Source organism: Oncorhynchus mykiss, chromosome 13 (genome assembly GCF_013265735.2).
Source record: "Oncorhynchus mykiss isolate Arlee chromosome 13, USDA_OmykA_1.1, whole genome shotgun sequence".
NCBI classification, from domain to species: domain Eukaryota; kingdom Metazoa; phylum Chordata; class Actinopteri; order Salmoniformes; family Salmonidae; genus Oncorhynchus; species Oncorhynchus mykiss.
The window spans coordinates 59347053-59368148 of record NC_048577.1 but is presented as its reverse complement, the minus strand read 5'-3'; the positions used below and the strand labels follow the sequence as shown (position 1 = coordinate 59368148).

The 21096-nt window shown below is 42.6% G+C and overlaps 1 protein-coding gene across 4 annotated transcripts in view; it reads left to right on the top strand.

The window, feature by feature from the left end:
* The window catches only part of LOC110485268 (histone lysine acetyltransferase CREBBP), a 91650-nt gene that overhangs the window by 12752 nt on the left and 57802 nt on the right, over positions 1-21096 (top strand). For all 4 annotated transcript variants that reach the window (XM_036941746.1, XM_036941744.1, XM_036941745.1 and 1 more), the window contains exon 2: positions 13991-14565. In XM_036941746.1, coding sequence (XP_036797641.1) covers positions 13991-14565 — 575 coding nt within the window. The remainder of the gene's footprint in view (positions 1-13990; positions 14566-21096) is intronic.

Below are 21096 nucleotides of genomic sequence, written 5' to 3'. Positions count from 1 at the left end.
GCATACTTAAATTCACACAGGTCACCGGATAAGACAGGAGAAATACTCCAGATATAACAGACTGACCCTAGCCCGCTACACATAAACTACTGCAGCATGAATACTGGAGGTTGAGACAGGAGGAGTCGGGAGACATTGTGGCACTGTCCAACGATACCCCCAGACAGGGCCAAACAGGCAGGATATAACCCCACCCACTTTGCCAAAGCACAGCCCCCACACCACTAGTGGGATATCTTCAACCACCAATTTACTGTCCTGAGACGGTAGCACACACACTTCAGTAAATGAGCTAGTTTAGAATGTAAATGCTTGGTACTTTTTGCAATAATGATGGGTGGCCACATATTTCTAATGTCTATCATAGAAAAAATGTAGCCAGCTACATTTCCTGATGTTTTGTCCGAAGTTAATCTAGCATTTTAACATTATCCCGAAAAGTATCAGAAAAGTAGCCTACACATCAGTCAGAGAGTTATCTGGTGATCTAATGATGGGCGCAAAGATATTTCCTTCGAGTGGAGAAGTGCAACTGAAGCATGAAATTAGTCCTTTTACATTCATGATTTGGTGTGAGCCCTGGCTAAAGCTAAGAATTTACAATAAGAATAATTTTAGAACTGCGTCTAGCAAGATATTTCTTTCTGCATTTTATTTTCCCCTTTCTGGCAGAATCCTGGATCAACTTTACCCCAGATTAGTAGTGAATTTATCATGTTTACTGTTACGTTTGCTCCATGTGCTCTTTGTGACTGGCTCAATTATATTTTTGTGTGCTTAAAATCATACCGTTGGTATACTGCCCAAGCCTTATCCTCACCTCTATCCTCCTTACCCCTCATCTCTTCCTCTGCCTCCCCACATTACCTCTCCCCCCCCTGTTCTCCTCTGAACACTCTTGGTCTGCAGGGTGCTAATACTCTCTGATGTGAAACAGGCAGGATTTTGTCGATCAGCGTGGGCATTTTTCATTTAAACCTCTGAGTCTGTCTGTTAAAGGGCTGCGGGAGAAAAAAAAACGGTCACCTCTCCAGCTCTGCAGCTCAGACCTCTCAAAGACTGCTTAGTTTAACCCTGTCTCAGATTGTTCTCCCCTCATTTTTCTTGAATGGCTGGCTGTTTGTTCATAATGGCGATTCAGCAAATGGATTGCAGTGCGCCACTAATTCTCCACATCTTGAAGTCATCACACCTCAGTCTTATAAAGCATAGTATTACAGTTTTTACACCACAGTCTCTCTCAAATCAAAGCCGAACAAACCCCCCTCCATTATTGAAATTTGGAATTAAATGTGATTTTAAAGCATACCAGACTGATGAGGTGTAGGTGTCCTGTTAAATTAGCTCTCATCTCACAGTGCGTGTGCGCGGTGTCTTTTAACTGACACAAATATCCCAGTGTCTCTGAGATTCTGACCATTGTAGCTGGTGATTGATTTGTTACTTGTCAGATACATGGAAGAAATATACAAATTAAATCAATGACCATCAAATGTTATTGGTCACATACACATGGTTAGCAGATGTTAATGCGAGTGTAGCGAAATGCTTGTGCTTCTAGTTCCGACAGTGCAGAAACTTCTAACAAGTAATCTAACAATTCATGCAGTAGATGGTATAAAATACAGTATATACATATGAGATGAGTGATGTACGATGTGTAAACATTAACTTCTTACGGATGCAATCCAGTGAAAGTGCAGGGCGCCAAATTCAAACAGAAATCTCATAATTAAAATTCCTCAAACATACAAGTATTATACACCATTTTAAAGAAACTTCTTGTTAACCTGTTGCGACTCTAGGGGCAGTATTTTCATTTTTGAAAAAAACATTCCCGTCTTAAACGGGATATTTTGTCAGGACAAGATGCTAGAATATGCATATAACTGACAGCTTTGGATAGAAAACACTCTAACGTTTCCAAAACTGTAAAGATATTGTCTGTGAGTATAACAGAACTGATGTTGCAGGCGAAAGCCTGAGAAATTCAATCCGGAAGTGCCCCATATTTTGAAAGCGCTGTCCCCATTGAGCTGTGAATGTGCTATGAACCAGCTTACGCTTTCTACGTATTCCCTAAGGTGTCTACAGCATTGTGACGTAGTTTTACACATTTATGTTGAAGAATACCCGTAGGGGGCTATATTGCGCAAGTGGTCACATGATGCTCCCGGAGAAAATGTTGTGTGAAGTACAGAGGTAGCCATTATTCCAATCGCTTCTACTGACAAACCAATTGTCCCGGTGGATATATTATCGAATAGATATTTGAAAAACACCTTGAGGATTGATTCTAAACAACATTTGCCATGTTTCTGTCGATTTTATGGAGCTAATTTGGAATATTTTTTCGGAGTTGTCGTGACCGCAATTTCCAGTCTATTTCTCAGCCAAATGTGAAGAACAAACGGAGCTATTTCGCCTACAAAAATTATATTTTGGGAAAAAATTAACTTTGGCTATCTACCTGGGAGTCTTGTGAGTGAAAAAATCCGAAGTTCATCGAAGGTAAACGATTTAATTTGATTGCTTTTCTGATTTTTGTGACAAGGTTGCCTGCTGCTAGCAAGGCATAATGCTATGCTATGCTATCGATAAACTTACACAAATGCTTGTCTAGCTTTGGCTGTAAAGCATATTTTGAAAATCTGAGATGACGGGGTGATTAACAAAAGGCTAAGCTGTGTTCCAATATATTTCACTTGTGATTTTCATGAATAGGAATATTTTCTAGGAAGATTTATGTCCGTTCCGTTATGCTAATTAGTGTCAGATGATGACAACGGTTCACGGGATGGGGTGTCACTAGAGGTTAATCCCACCACAGTGTCCGATTTCAAAAAGGCTTTATGGCGAAAGCATACATTGCGATTATCTGAGGTCAGCACCTCGTCACAGAAAAACACAGCCATTTTTCCAGCCTAAGAGAGGAGTCACAAAAAGCAGAAATAGAGAAAATGAATCACTAGCCTTTGATCTTCATCAGATAATACTCATAGGACTTCATGTTACACAATACATGTATGTTTTGTTCGATAAAGTTCATATTTATATCCAAAAATCTGTTTACATTGGCACGTAATGTTTTGCTTCCAAAACATCCGGTGATTTTGCCGACACCCACATCAATTTACAGAAATACTCATCATAGATGTTTTGAAAATACAAGCGTTATACATGGAATTAAAGATATACTTCTCCTTAATGCAATCGCTGTGTCAGATTTCAAAAAAGCTTTGCGGAAAAAGCACACCATGCAATAATCTGAGTACAGCGCTCAGACACCAAAACAAGCCATACAGATACCCGTCATGTTGTAGAGTCAACAGAAGTCAGAAATATCCTTAGAAATATTCACTTACCTTTGATGATCATCAGAATGCACTCCCAGGAATTCCAGTTCCACAATAAATGTTTGTTTTTGTTCGATAAAGTCCATTTATGTCCAAATACCTCCTTTTGTTCGCGCGTTTAGTTCACAAATCCAAATTCATGAGGTTGCAGGCACACTTAGTCCAGACAAAAAAAATACAGTTCGTAGAAACATGTCAAACAATGTATAGAATCAATCTTTAAGATGTTTTTAACATAAATCTTCAATAATATTCCAACCGGACAATTCCTTTGTCTTTAGAAATGAAAAGGAACGCAGCTAACTCTCACGGGCGCATGTGAGACTGAGCTCATGGCATTCTGCCAGACACCTGACTCAAGCAGCTCTTATTCTCTCCCCCTTCACAGTAGAAGCCTGAAACAAGGTTCTAAAGACTGTTGACATCTAGTGGAAGCATTAGGAAGTGCAATCGTACCATATTTCCACTGTAAGTTGGATAGGCAAATACTTAACCTAAAACCTCAGATTTCCCACTTCCTGGTTGGATTGTTTCTCAGGTTTTTGCCTGCCATATGAGTTGTGTTATACTCACAGACATCATTCAAACAGTTTTAGAAACTTCACGTGTTTTCTATCCAAATCTACATATAATATGAGTATATCATATCTTCTGGGCCTGAGTAGCAGGCAGTTTACTCTGGGCACCTTACTCACCCAAGCTACTCAATACTGCCCCCCATCCATAAGAAGTTAAAGAGGAATTATTTAAAGTGACTTGTGATCCATTTATTAAAGTGGCCAATTATTCGTGTCTGTATGTAGGCAGCAGCCTCTGAGTTAGTGATTGCTGTTTAGCTGTCTGATGGCCTTGAGAGATGCTGTTTTTCAGTCTCTTGGGTCCCAGCTTTGATGCACCTGTACTGATCTCTCCTTCTGGATGGTAGTGGGGTGAACGGGCAGCGGGTAACGGGTAAAAGTTTGAGGGTTTTAGGTGCCAAGCCAAATTTCTTCAGCCTCATGAGGTTGAAGAGGCTCTGTTGCGCCGCCTTCACCACACTATGTGGGTGGACCATTTCAGTTTGTCCGTGATGTGTACGCCGAGAAACGTAACTTTCCACCTTCTCCACTGATGTCCCGTCGATGTGGATGGGGGGTACTCCCTCTGCTGTTTCCTGAAGTCCATGATCATCTCCTTTTGTTGACGAGTGAGAGGTTATTTTCCTGGCACCACACTCCGAGTTCCCTCACCACCTCCCTGTAGGCTGTCTCGTCGTTGTTGATCAAGCCCACTACTGTTGTGTCGTCTAGAAACTTGATGATTGAGTTGGAGGCGTGCATGGCCACGCAGTCATGGGTGAACAGGGAGTACAGGAGGGGACTGAGCATGCACCCTTGTGGGGCCCCATTGTTGAGGATCACCGGAGTGGTGATGTTTTTTCCTACCTTCGCCACCTCGGGGCAGCCTGTCAAGTTCAGGACCCAATTACACAGGGCGGGTTTGAGACCCAGGGCCTCAAGCTTATGCACTTGAAGGACACTATGGTGTTGAATGCTGGTCAAATCAGGTGGTTTTTATTTGCATTAGTCTTAAACTTGAATATGGATGTCCTGCCTTTTCAATTTGGTGCAAAAGAATTTAACAAATATAAGTTTACATTAGGCAAAAGTTTATTATATATTTTTCTTAAGAGTCTTGGCCCACTGTTTACTCTCTGAGCTAGGCTAGCTAAGAGCGGTGTATGGTTGAGGTATTGGTAACACATGTCACTAACTGCAGTGTTTATCCCCCCTTGCCTGGTAACCTTTGGAGAGAAGCATGTGTGTGTGTACGCCTGTGTGTGAAGGCGAGGTCTTACCTAGGCTTGGAGACTCACTTTGCTCTGTCCCCTTTGACCGATGCTGAATGCTGCGCCGCAAGCAGCTAATTGGCCATTCAGGCATACGCTGCTGCTGAGGCGGCAGTGGTGGTTTCTGCATGCTAAATTCTCCCGGCTGCGTGTAGTCTGAACCTTTTAAATCTAATCAGTCCCATTAGCGCCACGATCTATGTATTTTTCTCCCTTCCCCTCCGCTGCCTGAGTCGGCTGTAAGGAGCTAGAGGAAGGAGTTGCCTGGCCCCTTAGGCACAGTTTACCCTCTCCAAATAGGGCATGCCAAACTGCCCTAAGGTCAGTGTCAGTAGGGGCGAGTCAGGATCCATCAGAAGAGATGATAGTGAGGGATATTGGCAGGTTCACAAACACACAGTCCTTCTCAACTCTCCTGCTCAGAACAATGCATTTGAGGCCTCTCATTTCAGGCTTGGCTTCACTAGACTGTCTGCAACAAGGCTGAGGTAGACTAACTGTTTCAGTGAAGCTGAGCTAGAAAAGTCTCATTCTAACCCGGCTTGAGTCCAGGGAGCTCAGTAGGCAGGGCAAATAAAGCCTGTCAGTGGAGTATGGCTGAGGCTCAGTTGTTTTAATGGAGCTGTGGCTGAGGAGTGTCTCCCTCTCTCTGACCTGTCTGTGGACTGGTCTCCCTCTCTCTGACCTGTCTGTGGACTGGTCTCCCTCTCTCTGACCTGTCTGTGGACTGGTCTCCCTCTCTCTGACCTGTCTGTGGACCGGTCTCCCTCTCTCTGACCTGTCTGTGGACCGGTCTCCCTCTCTCTGACCTGTCTGTGGACCGGTCTCCCTCTCTCTGACCTGTCTGTGGACCGGTCTCCCTCTCTCCGACCTGTCTGTGGACCGGTCTAGTTTTCTTCTCTCTAACCGGTCTGTGGACCAGTTTCTCCCTCTCTCTAACCGGTCCGTGGACCAGTCCCCCCCCCTCTCTAACCGGTCTATTGTCTGTGGATCAGAGTCAGCCTTCCTGCGTGCTGAAACCTGACTATTTTTACCTCAGGTTGGAGTGTGTCTACCGGAGGATGTTCAGCTTCAGTCGTAACAAAGACCAGGGTGAATCATCATGTCGTGGCCCAGCCGACACACTTCAGCTTATACAACCTTGAGGACTCTCAGGATTTTTGATGACTCAAAATGTCAAAGTATTTTCAAATCGTTCTACTTTTATGTCCCGCCTGGCTGCACTTGGCATTCTGCTGTCTCCTGGATGGGTTTCGGCTTCTCGCCCATGGAACTTTAAAAATAAATGGTTGTCAGATGGATGAATGGTCTATCAGAATGCTGGTACTACAGCTGGTCTCTCTTTCTGTAAGCCACATCTCCTGGTCTCACTCTCTATACATGCTCACTCTGTAACAGGACTGACTGCTGCTACTAGATGTGGTGTCTTGAGACAAAGGTGCTTGCCTTCATAGTATATGTGCATATTGTACAGACCTAGTAGAACTATTTATACTAAATGGCAATTACTGATATTATTAATCAGTGACTGTCGGCCAAATTAATGAAGGGGTTAAGTGGTGTCAAGCTCAACCCCTAAACTGACCGTATATCTTCATTCGAGTTCTCTGACAGCACTGGTCTCACCTCACTAACAGACTATCCCATTACAACCTGGCAACCTGTTCAGGCGCTCCCACTCTGGAAGAGGGAGGATCTCTCCAACTTGAGAACCTGACAGTCAAGGCACTGCGCTGGGCGTGCGACGGTTTGCCTCTCATGCCATTGTTATCTTTTTCTGAGCGTGCACACACACCCTTACGTGCAGGACCTTGACATGAGCATGTGATTTGGACTCTAGGCCTCATTAGTGCTCTCTCTATTTGCGTGTGTGTTGTGTTTACTCAGCACTCAGTTCATTCCTCCCAAAGGCCCTAGCCAGCCACAAGAATGTTCCCTGCTGCTCTGGAGACTGGAGAGGGAAGCCCAGGCTCTTGTGTCAGTCACCCTTCTCTGCATACACGCACACAATTATTCTTGAGTTCCCCTCAACGCTCTGTTCAGTCCAGCCTTGGGCCGGGTTCACTTGGACGAAAATGCTCCAACTGAGTGAAAGAGGGAGGTGCTATATGAATATGGACTTGTCCAATATGTTTTTTTTTTTTTTTTTTTCGTTATCCATTGCAAAACGTTTTGCTACTGGGTGCCCAAATGAACACGACCCAGGCCTCAGTGCCGATTCATTTCAGGCACAGCTTCACTATGTGACTGACTTCTCACTGCTGTCAGACACAAGGCCAGAGTTGTCATGAAGTGGTTCAACTGTTCCCTTGGAGAACCTCCTCACCTACTCAACCCCTCTTCAGCACTACTACAGATAATGAGGCATGGTATTGTTAGCCTATTAGTTGAAACACAGTGCAACCTCTCCCCTCAGACATGTATGAAACACACAAACAACTTCCTAACGGATACAGTAAAGTCATTGTCGTTGTCATGTATCAGTTATTGTTTGGGTAGACAGCTGTTATTACAGCAGAGAGACAGTAATGTGTTGGGGTTGTGGAGTTGGGATGGAAAGGTGTGAGAATGGACTACACGGCAGGGTGTTTCTTAGTCCTTAATAGCTGGCTTTTGCAAAAAAATAATGAAAACAGATAAATAAAATGGGGGCCGGCGAATTGTCTGGATGAGAAAAAAAATCCCGTTGCAAAATAATGCTTTTTAGCCTCTTCATTGATGGAAATACAAGTCCATGTAAATACATTTGACCGGTCCTGCTGATTGGTCTAGAGGTTCATTTGCATAATGCAGTGGAATTAAATTGCCACGTGTTTTTATTAGTCATTTATGTATCTTAGTTATCACACGAGCACTTGAGAAGTGCGGGTTGACTCTTAACCTGCAGTCCCCCGTGGTTATATCCACAGGGTGGATGTGTTGAGTAAAGAGAACCAACCATACCTTAAAAAATACTTGGCCTAGAAAAATGTCTAAATTATTATAGATTTATGCTGAGCTTTTTCTTACATTGTTTTAGGCTATCTGGTAAATAAAAAAGGGAGGACCATAAAAGTAATGCTTGGAAAATATTTGGTACGGTGATAAAATAATGATCGCAGTGCTGGCTTTATGTGTGATTGTGATACACAATACAAATTAAAAGGTCAGAAGACAGGACTTCAAATAGTCTTATGGCATGTCAATCGAACTGTAGCCTACTGTGTAGATGAGTTAAATGGAAACGGGCCAGAATAACCTACTGTGTAGATGAGTTAAATGGAAACGGGCCAGAATAACCTACTGTGTAGATGAGTTAAATGGAAACGGGCCAGAATAACCTACTGTGTAGATGAGTTAAATGGAAACGGGCCAGAATAACCTACTGTGTAGATGAGTTAAATGGAAACGGGCCAGATTAACCAACTGTTTTTCTGATAATACTAGTCCTGTTTGAATCGACATCCCTGTGTTTTTAGACAAATGTCAGTTTTACAAGTGTTGCTTGCGGTTTGAGCAAGAAAACAAACTGATTCGATATATTGAACGAAGTCCTCTGCATAGTTTACATATGAAGACATTACATGTATTAACTTTGACAATGAATGCTTTTGTTTATACATGTTTTGCAAATAAATTGAACATTTGCCAAATGCATCATTAACACATAGTGCACCTATTTAATGCAACCCTAGCTTTTAATTAGAGGTCGACCGATTAATCGGAATGGCCGATTAATTAGGGCCGATTAATTAGGGCCGATTAATTAGGGCCGATTACAAGTTTTCATAACAATCGGAAATTGGTATTTTTGGGTGCAGATTTTAAAAAAATAAAAAAATGTAGAACTTTATTTAACTAGGCAAGTCGATTAAGAACATTCTTATTTTCAATGACGGCCTAGGAACAGTGGGTTAACTGCCGTGTTCAGGGGCAGAACGACAATTTTTTACCTGGTCAGCTCAGGGATTCAATCTTGCAACCTTACGGTTAACTAGTCCAACGCCCTAACCACCTGCCTCACGAGGAGCCTGCCTGTTACGCGAATGCAGTACGAAGTTGCTAGCTAGCACTAAACTTATCTTGTAAAAATCAATCAATCATAATCACTAGTTAATTAAACAAGTAATATCAACTATGTGTATCTAGCGTGTCCTGCGTTGCATATAATCGATGCGGTGTGCATTCGTGAAAAAGGACTGTCGTTGCTCCAATGTGTACCTAACCATAAACATCAATGCCTTTCTTCAAATCAATACACAGAAGTATAGATTTTTAAACCTGCATATTTAGCAAAAAGAAAGGTTAGCAGGCAATATTAACTTGTTATGGCTGCAATCCCCCTTATAAGTGTCATCAACAACCGCTGAATAGCATAGCGCTACATTCAATAAATATTACCACAAATATTTATATTCATGAAATCACAAGTGCAATATAGGAAAACACAGCCTAGCCTTTTGTTAATCCACCTGTCATGTCAGATTTCAAAATCTATGCTTTACAGCGAAAGCAATCCAAGCGTTTAAGTTTATCGATTGAACGACACAACATTAAGTACGCTTAGCATCAGGAAGCTTGGTCACGAAAATCAGAAAAACAATCAAATGAATCGTTTACCTTTGATCTTCGGATGTTTGCACTCACGAGACTCCCAGTTACACAACAAATGTTCCTTTTGTTCCATGAAGATGATTTTTATATCCAAAATAACTCAAGTTTGTTTGTTGCGTTACGTTCAGAAATCCACAGGAAAGAGCGGTCACGACAACGCAGACAAATTCCAAATAGTTTCCGTAATGTCCACAGAAACATGTGAAAGGTTTTTTTATAATCAATCCTCGGGTTGTTTTTGAAATATATAATCGATAATATATCAACCGCAAAGGTCTTTCACAGTAGGAGAGGGAAAAGCAATACCTATCCAAACTCTGTTGCGTGAACAAAACTCATGTGACCACTTGACGCGATGTTAACGTTCTTGCTCATTTTTCAAAATAAAAGCCTGAAACTATGTCTGAAGACTGTTTACACCTTGAGGAAGCGATAGGGAAAGGAATCTGGTTAATATCCCTTTAAATCCAGAAAAGGGAGGCTATGGAACATGGAGTTTTCAAAATAGAAGCCACTTCCTGTTTTGATTTTCCTCCGGGTTTCGCCTGCAATATCAGTTCTGTTATACTCAGACAATATTTTGACAGTTTTGGAAACTTTAGTGTTTTCTATCCAATACTAATAATAATATGCTTATATTAGCAACTGAGACTGAGGAGCTGGCCGTTTACAATGGGCACCTTTTCATCCAAGCTACTCAATACTGCCCCTGCAGCCATAAAAAGTTAACCAGGTGAAATTGTCACTTCTCTTGCGTTCATTGCAATTTGGGCCGCCTGGCTCATTGCGAACTAATTTGCCAGAATTTTACGGAATTATGACATAACATTGAAGGTTGTACAATGTGACAGCAATTTAGACTTAGGGATGCCACCCGTTAGATAAAATACGGAACGGTTCCGTATTTCACTGAAAGAAATTCGCCATTCAAATGCACAGGCGACGATAGGCAGGCTTCAAGTGCATCACATAGCACTTTGCAATGAGCATTGCAGTATGCATTTTGGAAACGTACTTCATTGTTTGAAACCTGACCGTTTTATGAGGCATGTCTTACCTTGCTTCAAAGTACACTGTAGTGTAATTTCACCTCCAAAATATATTATTTAATAAATATGGTACTTTACACAGCATTTGACCCAAACTGTTTTGTAACAATGAGTTAGACATGATGAATCCAATGAAATGGTCCAAAGTCACCTCTGGACCCCCCCACACCCCTTGCCAAACCCTCCCCAACAACGTGTGTATATGATCAGTTCTCTGTCAGGCAAGTAGTATGGAGCTGCGGCTTGGAGTATTGCTTCATCCTATGTAATGTATTCTCAGTAAAAAAAAAATTTGTTAGGAGAAATTAATTATTGATATCGTTAGGTTTATTTTTGCGTCATACATCCTTATATTACCTGGTTCTGACCACCTAGATGGAGTTGTTCCTGCTATTAGGTGAACACTGAGATGTATTCTCAGTGAATATAATTTATTTTCTCTGGTAAGAGAGATTAGTAATTGAAGTTGTTAGGTTTATGTCCCATCCTACATCCTGGTATTACAAGGTTCTGACCTCTGACAGATATCATTCTGAGCACCGTGGGTTGATGCCCTAATTGGGTTACGCACCCAATGCACATGGGTCCGGTAAATTTCAAAAATGTTAGGCACCATATTTTCCCAGTGGAAACCCAGGTACACGGCTAGGCTATTTTTAGGAATTGCCTTGGGACCTCTCTGCAGTGAACAAGGGGGAGCAGAAACCCACACACACACCCAGTCTTGGCACAGCTTCCAAGCAGACTGCAGTTCTTCAGTCCTAGATTAGCATGTGGGCCACACTCCAGCAGCAGAGAGAGGAAGGGGTAGATTAAGCTAGCATATCCAGCAGCTGGGATTGTGTGTCGGTCGGTGTAGGTTGTGTGTGTGTGTCGGTCTGTGTCGGTCTGTGTCGGTTGTGTGTGTGTGTGTCGGTCTGTGTCGGGTGTGTGTGTGTGTCGGGTGTGTGTGTGTCGGTCTGTGTCGGGTGTGTGTGTGTGTGTGTCGGTCTGTGTCGGTTGTGTGTATGTGTGTCGGTCTGTGTCGGTTGTGTGTGTGTTGGTCTGTGTCGGTTGTGTGTGTGTCGGTCTGTGTCGGTTGTGTGTGTGTGTGTGTGTCGGTCTGTGTCGGTTGTGTGTGTGTGTGTCGGTTGTGTGTGTGTGTGTGTGTGTGTCGGTTGTGTGTGTGTGTGTGTCGGTCTGTGTCGGGTGTGTGTGTGTGATGTGTCGGTCGGTTGTGTGTGTGTGTCGGTCTGTGTCGGTTGTGTGTGTGTCGGTCTGTGTCGGTTGTGTGTGTGTGTCGGTCTGTGTCGGTTGTGTGTCGGTCTGTGTCGGTTGTGTGTGTGTGTGTCGGTCTGTGTCGGTTGTGTGTGTGTGTGTGTGTGTGTCGGTCTGTGTCGGGTGTGTGTGTGTCGGTCTGTGTCGGGTGTGTGTGTGTGTGTCGGTCTGTGTTGGGTGTGTGTGTGTCGGTTGTGTGTGTGTGTCGGTCTGTGTGTCTAGGTTGTGTGTGTGTGTGTAGTAGAGGTTGACCGATTTTAATGGTTTTCATTACGCGAATGCAGTAGAAGCCAAGGTAAATTGCTAGCTAGCATTAAACTTATCTTATAAAAACCATCAATCATAATCACTAGTTATAACTACTCATCCAGTGTAGCAGGCAATGTTAACTAGGTGAAATTGTCATTTCTCTTGCGTTCATTGCACGCAGAGTCAGGGTATATGCAACAGTTTGGGCTGCCTGGCTCATTGCAAACTTATTTGCCAGAATTTTACGTAATTATGACATACATTGAAAGTTTTGCAATGTAACAAGAATATTTAGACCTATGGATGCCACCCGTTAGATAAAATTCAGAACGGTTCGGTATTTCACGGAAATAATAAACGTTTTGTTTTCGAAATGATAGTTTCCGGATTCGATCATATTAATGACTAAAGGCTCGTATTTCTGTGTGTTATTATGTTATAATTAAGTCTGATTTGATAGAGCAGTCTGACTGAGCAGCAGCAGGCCCGTAATCATTCATTCAAACAGCACTTTCGTGCGTTTTGCCAGCAGCTCTTCGCAAGCACAGCGCTGTTTATGTCTTCGAGCCTATCAGCCTAATGGCTGGTGTAACCAATGTGAAATGGCTAGCTAGTTAGCTGGGTGTGCGCTAATACTGTTTCAAACGTCACTCGCTTTTAGATTTGGAGTAGTTATTCCTCTTGCACTGCAAGGGCCGGGCTTTTGTGGAGTGATGGGTAACGATGCATCGAGGGTGGCAGTTGTCGATGTGTTCCTGGTTCGAGCCCAAGTAGGGGAGAGGAGAGGGACGGAAGCTATACTGTTACACTGGCAATACTATAGTGCCTTTAAGAACATCCAATAATGAAAGGTATATGAAATACAAATGGTATAGAGGTGTGAGGTTGTATAGGTGTGAGGTTGTATAGGTGTGAGGTTGTATAGGTGTGAGGTTGTGTAGGTGTGAGGTTGTGTAGGTGTGAGGTTGTGTAGGTGTGAGGTTGTGTAGGTGTGAGGTTGTGTAGGTTGTGTAGGTGTGGGTGGTGTGGGTTGTGTGTGTGGGTTGTGTGTGTAGGGTGTGTGTGTGTGTGCGTGTGTGTGTCTAGCTTGTGTGTGTCGGTCTGTGTAGGTTGTCTGTGTAGGTCAGTTGTGTGTGTCGGTTGTGTAGGTCGTGTGTCGGTTGTGGTGTTCGTCAGTACTAAATGTGACTTTCAGTAAGGGCGTGTTTGTGTATTGTGCAAAGGCAGGACTGTCGTCCGTTCTGTTCCTGGACTATATTTGGACAATTGGTAACTTTTGACAGCCACGCTAACAGTCAGGCAGGCTGATGGTAAACTGGCCTGAGCCTTTATCTCACTCTGACTGCCGTTTTGACTATCTGTGAATTGGATACTCTTCTGTTCTGTGGGGACTTTCCCTTCATTTTAATGTTGACAGCAACAATTCGATTTTGACTCTGCCGGCTTATTTTTTTTTGCGAAGCAATGCTTCTGCCCGGTTGGAGTATGCCAGGTATAGAAGGTGTTTGTAGTGTAGAAATCGTTTGATGGTAATTTGTTCATTTGTATGAGTGTTTTTTCCTTTGGACAGTTTCTTGTCAAACGAGCACATGACTGAAAGTTACTGAGAGAACAGGTGTAGAAACCACGCCTTCTAAACTAAATTTTTCTCCCATTAGACCTGGTGTCGCTGTTCGACCTGGAGAATGACCTCCCAGACGAGCTGATCCCAAATGGGGACCTGGGTGGCCTGATGGGCATGCCCTCCAACGGTGCCCCTGGCGGTGGGGGAGGAGTGCCTGGAGGAGGTCCCCGGGGCCTGGGCTCCATGGTCCCTGACGCTGCCGCCAAACACAAGCAGCTGTCTGAGCTCCTGAGAGCGGGCGGTGCTGGGTCCGGTGGCATGGGCCCCATGATGGGGAAAGTCCCCATGGGCCAGGGCTCGCCCAACCAAGCCCAGAAAGGAAGCCCCGCCAGCGGACAACAAGGCAACGGCTCCATGGTGGGCTTCAACCAGGCCATGATGAACAGCCATGGACACGGGATGCCGGGCCAGGTGATGAACGGGGCCCTGGGGCCGGCAGGACGGGGCAGGCTGGGGCTGCAGCAGTACCAGGTCCAGGCCATGCAGGGTGCTGGGGGGGGCGTGGGGCCGGGAGGCAGCAGTGTGCTGGCTGAGACTCTGGCTCAGGGAGGAGGGCAGATGGGAGCTCACAACGCCATGAACGCCCAGCAGGCTAGCAACATGAATAAGGTGAGTGTTGGTGCATGTACTGTCTGTTTACTGTCTGGCTTCACTCGGGACCGAGGGTTTTGACTAGTCTGGTCAGGAAAACTCATTGCCATGGCCTATGATTTGTGATTGTAAAACTGGAGTAAATACATTGGTCATTTATATATACATAGTAAATACATTGGTCATTTATATATACAGTACCTGTCAAGTTTGGACACATTTACTCACTCAAGGGTTTTTCTTTATTTGAACTATATTCTACATTGTAGAATAATAATAAAGACATCACAACTATGAAATAACACATATGGAATCATCTAGTAAACAAGAAAGTGTTAAACAAATGAAAATATACTTAATATTTTATATTCTTCAAAGTAGCCACCCTTTGCCTTGATGACAGCTTTGCACACTCTTGGCATTCTCTCAACCAACTTCACCTGAAATGCTTTTTCAACTGTCTTGAAGGAGTTCCCACTTATGCTGAGCACTTGTTGGCTGCTTTTCCTTCACTCTGCGGTCCAACTCATCCCAAAACATCTCAATTGGTGTTTAGGTCGGCTGATTGTGGAGGCCAGGTCATCTGATGCAGCACTCCATCACTCTTCTTTTTGGTCAAATAGCCCTTACACAGCCTGGAGGTGTGTTTGGTCATTGTCCTGTTGAAAAACAAATGATAGTCCCACTAAGGGCAAACCAGATGGGATGGCGTATCGCTGCAGAATGCTGTGGTAACCATGTTGGTTATGTGTGCCTTAAATTCTAAATAAATCACTGACAGTGTCACCAGCAAAGCACCACCTCCTTTGTGCTTCATGTTGAGAACCACACATGTGGAGATAACCCGTTAATCTACTCTGCATCTCACAAAGACACGGCTATTGGAACCAAAAATTGGACTCATCAGACCAAAGGACATATTTCCACCGGTGTAATGTTCATTGCTTGTGTTTCTTGGCCCAAGCAAGTCTCCTTTTCTTATTGGTGTCCGTTAGTAGTGGTTTCTTTGCAGCAACTCGACCATGAAGGCCTGATTCATGCAGTCTCCTCTGAACAGTTGTTAAGATGTCTGTTACTTTAACTATGTGAAGCATTTATTTGGGTTGCAATTAATTTATCCTCTGCTGCAGAGAACTCTGCATTGTCCTTTCCTGTGGCGGTCCTCATGAGAGCCAGTTTCATCTTTGCGCTTGATGGTTTTTGCGACTGCACTTGAAGAAGCTTTCAAAGTTCTTAATTTTCTGTCTGAAAGTAATGATAGACTGTCATTTCTCTTTGCTTATTTGAGCTGTACTTGCCATAATATGGGCTATCTTCTGTATACCACTCCCACCATGTCACAACAACCGATTGGCTCAAACATGAACTTTTAACAAGGCAAATCTGTTAATTGAAATGCATTCCAAGTGACTACCTCATGAAGCTGGCTGACAGAGTGCCAAGTATGTGCAAAGCTGTCATCAAGGCAAAGGGTGGCTACTTAGAATAATCTCAAATATAAAACAATTTTTGGTTACTACATGATTTCATAGTTTTGATGTCTTCACTATTATTCTACAATGTAGGAAATGGTACAAATAAAGAAAAGTTGTGTCAACTTTTGACTGGTACTGTATATTTACCTTTTATTTCATTATATTCATCCAGGCTTGACACAGATGGGAGTGGGAAATGATGTCCTTGCTTTACTGTGTCCCACAGTCTTCCCGTGCTCTGGGAGCAACGCTTTCTAAATGGCTTGTTAATGCATCATGGCTGTCTGTTTCATGCGTGCTTTACATCAGTACATCTGTCTGTCCAGATAGGAAGCTTGTTGTTGGTTTGGTGACAGAATCATTGGTACAGCTCTGGTATCCCTGCTCATATCACTGTTGAGCTATGAGATTCAAAGTCATGTCTCTGTTTGGAACAGGGATTCCCTGCTCAGTGTGAGTGTGCATTGTTCTTGTACCGATTGAGCGCTATAATCCCCGTTGGTCAGTACATGTACACATGCATCTGTTGGGTCTCTCTCTCTGATGCATCCTTGTCTCCATCCATCTGTAATCTTACCCTGGGATTTTTGGAGGAACAGGACACCCAGCTGGGGTGTTGAATACATCCCTCCAGAACAGCAGAAGTGACCTTTCATAGCATGTTAGGAGCACAGGCTGACCTCCGAATAGTCTTTTCCAATAACAGGATTTTTCCTATAGCTACTGTAGTCAGAGGTCTCCATAGCGGATCAATGCTAACATTATCTACTGGATTCCCTTGCTTGGCTTAGCTGGTTGGAGCAACTGGAGTCAGCCTGCTGTCTGCTCTGAGGTCGGTGTATAGGTGTTCCCCCGCCTGTCTCGCTTGTAGGTAAGGCTGAGGCTAAAGCATGGAGAGTTAGGCCCATATATTTAATTTGAATGCTATGGTTAGGCCTGTAACTTGATTCTAGCTTGGTATTTCATTAATATCCCATAGACTTAGGCCTACTATTTACCTGCTTCGAGTTGTTTTGGAATGTGGATATAGGTGGGTGAAGGGAGATTGTTTGTACTGATGACAAGTCTGAGAAAGCATAGTAGTGTTTAGAGAAAGACAAGCTTTATCTGTTGATTTGTGAAAAGTGCGTAGTAGTTGTGTGGTAGTGCTAGTTTCATGGATGTCTATGGATTTTCTCTGCTACTGTTGTGGTTTGACAGGAACCTACGGGGAAACCAGCTTGCTAGTTCATACAGACTCGACACATGCAGGCTGTCACCACATAAAACAAACCCCCGGGCTCGCTGACACACGTGACTGTCTGGCGTTGCTTTCTTACACAGTACTGACAGGGAGTAACATCATGTCTCCAGTTCTCTGCGAATGTTCCATAGTTAGGCCCCAGCAACAGTAGCAGGGTCAACCCTGAGTGTATCTTCACCATCCAACCTACTGCCAGGAGAAAGAGGGATTTCAAGCCATGGAGGATAGTGTGTACATGCCATGGTACGTTGGTTAGGCTGTGGTTGCTAGATAAAAGAGCTGGCTCTGGCAGTATTGACATTGCACAGCTGCCACAAGACTAACGCATGCTGCTGAAGTGTGGCAGACACCAGAGTGTCAGTCCTGCGTTCTTAGTATCTGTCTGAATCAGAACCAGGTTAGGGGTCAATTCCATTCATTCAGACAGTAGACCAAACAAAAATCCTCATTCCAAATGTTTCTAATTGAAGAGAAAAGTAATTTCAGTGTACTTCCTGAATTGAAATATAATTCATCCCCACCTTGATGAGCAGATGTGCAACAGTACTTGTGCAAAGTTTCAGAATGATAACTTCCAAAATGAGTGTGCTACATGACATTTATCATGAAGTCACCCAGGTGGCCCACACAAGTAGCCCAAATGTACCCAAGTGGCCAAATTGGTGAAGTTATACATTTTGAATGGAATAACTATATTCAAAATACCAAAATATTTGGAAGACCCTCAGTCCTCTACACAATATTGTGCTGCTGATGCCAGGTGCCACAGCAGTCTCTTTCTGCTGTAAAGCAGAGGGTCACCAAGCTCGTGGTGCAGGTGATGGGGAACTTCATTTTGCAAAGAACACAGCGATGCCTCCATGCTGTGCCCTTTTGGCCCTGAGGCACATCCATGCCTGCAGAAATACATTTAGGCAGATGAACACCACTTGTTGCAGGAGCTTGATGAACCAGCTTCAGTGGGGGATGGACATCTTGGCACTGGGGGCTCCCATTCGGAGTCAGTGTCACTGTGAAAGAAAATGTTCAGTTAGAATAGTTTCACATATGAGCCCTGTATCAACAGGTATAATAAACAGAAATATATAAAGTACATAAGGTTAAGGTTGAAGGTTGAAGTACATAAGGTTGAATATATAATGACCTGCTAGATCTACTGTCTTTTATATTATGACTTTTCAGCTAGATCTACTGTCTCTATTATATTATGACAGACCAGCTAGTTCTGTCTTTATTATATTACAACAGACCAGCTGTATCTACTGTCTCCATTTCACTTTGGCCATTGTTGTGGGCCTGCCCTCCCCTCAACAGCCTCAAATAGGCTATTTCATTTCACAAATAATATTTTATATTATTCATTTTAAACAACGGCATTGGCATGAGAAACTTACCAGTCCAAAACGATGTCCTCTCCGTTCAAAAAATATTCCTCCATTTGGGAATCGCTAAATGAATCGTCCTACAACAATCTGTCTCATTTTCCCGATCAATTTCTTCTAAAATTGTGTTTACATCTGTACTCCGATTTAGCTTTCCCTGACTTAGTCGCCATACTGATTGAGATATAAACAGCTGAAGACGCGCTTTACCAAAACAATGTTGTGCGTAACATGCGTTGCTCCTTCCGGTATGAAACTTTAATGGCGAATGACCCTCTTTACGCCAGAGTTTACTACATGGGTTGGTCTTCCAACACATAAACATTACATATTGCCGTTTACCTCAGCTCATTGGCTATCTACCCAGCTAGATTTCAAGATGATCAGTGGTCATTGGGTTAAAATACAGTCAATCAACGAAAGAGCGGTCATATTATTGGTGCACAATGATGTCATTACTTGTTGTCTTCAAATCGGTTTCTTTCAGTCAATACATCCCACGAAATGACCCATCAGGTTTGGTTGTGTTACAAACAAACCAGTTGATTGCAATGAAACCAAACGTGACTGGAAAAGTCATGTTTCGTTTGTGTATTTACATCGAATGTGTCGTCGAAAATGGAATGAGACGGAATTCACGACACAAGCGGTTCACAAAATGTTTCGTGTTAGGCTATAAAAATGTATTTTATCAAACAAAAGATAATTCATTGTGTAACAATGAGCATTGGGATTGCAAACAGAGGAAGATCGTCAAAGGTAAACTATTTATTTCATTGCAGTTTGTGATTTTGTTACGCCTGTGCTGGTTGAAATAGTTGTTTTTTATGGGTCTCTATCCTCAGATAATCGCATCGTATTCTTTTGCAGTAAATCATTTAAATCTGACGACGCAGTTGGATTAGCAAGATTCTAGGCTTTCGACCCATGTGAGACACTTTTATTTTCATTAATGTTTAATATGACTATTTATGTAGCGATCACCGTATGTTGTCGAATTTAATCCCGCTAACGGGTTCGGTGCGCAGAGAGGTTAATTGGTCATCAAAAAACGAGGAGGACCAAGGCACTTCATATAATTAATTAAAATGCCTTTATCTGTATGGCATGTTCAATGGAAACTAAGTTTAATAACTCTGATGCATTTCCTCTGCATGGTCTTCCTCAGGGAGTACAAAGAAATTATAATATCCTCTTTTGAACAGCTTTTCCAGTCAGCTCTGATTTGAAGGGGGAGTGTTTACAGAATTCATTGGACAACATCTAGTAAGCATTACTATACACATTAAAAAGTGAAATACTGTACATATGTTATCAACAAATTCAACTCCAAGCAAGAAGCATCAGAACGCCTAGAAAGGTAGTTCTAACCTTAAATTTGACTGGGCAAAGTGTCAAGAATAGGAGAGCTGTCTATTCCATAGTACACTGGAACACAGCAAACATGGACAACAGTCTAAACATAGCTTAGGGCAATAGAGCAAAATGTCCACTAGATGACAGAAAATGGACCTCTCACAACCCTATAGGAAAGGTGAGAAATCCATATCTTCATTTAAACCAGGGTACTTAGTGGCCTGTAGTTTGTAAATCCATATAATTTAAACCAGGGTACTTAGTGGCATGTAATTTGTAAATTCATATCTTCATTTAAACCAGGGTACTTAGTGGCATGTAATTTATAAATCCATATAATTTAAACCAGGGTACTTAGTGGCATGTAATTTGTAAATTCATATCTTCATTTAAACCAGGGTACTTAGTGGCATGTAATTTATAAATCCATATCATTTAAACCATGGTACTTAGTGGCATGTAATTTATAAATCCATATCTTAATTTAAACCAGGGTACTTAGTGGCCTGTAGTTTGTAAATCCATATCTTAATTTAAACCAGGGTACTTAGTGGCATGTAATTTATAAATCCATATCATTTAAACCAGGGTACTTAGTGGCATGTAATTTGTAAATCCATATCATTTAAACCAGGGTACTTAGTGGCATGTAATTTATAAATCCATATAATTTAAACCAGGGTACTTAGTGGCATGTAATTTGTAAACCCATATCTTCATTTAAACCAGGGTACTTAGTGGCATGTAATTTATAAATCCATATCATTTAAACCAGGGTACTTAGTGGCATGTAGTTTGTAAACCCATATCTTCATTTAAACCAGGGTACTTAGTGGCATGTAGTTTGTAAACCCATATCTTCATTTAAACCAGGGTACTTAGTGGCATGTAATTTGTAAATTCATATCTTCATTTAAACCAGGGTACTTAGTGGCAGGTAATTTATAAATCCATATCATTTAAACCAGGGTACTTAGTGGCATGTAATTTATAAATCCATATAATTTAAACCAGGGTACTTAGTGGTATGTAATTTGTAAATCCATATCATTTAAACCAGGGTACTTAGTGGCATGTAATTTGTAAATCCATA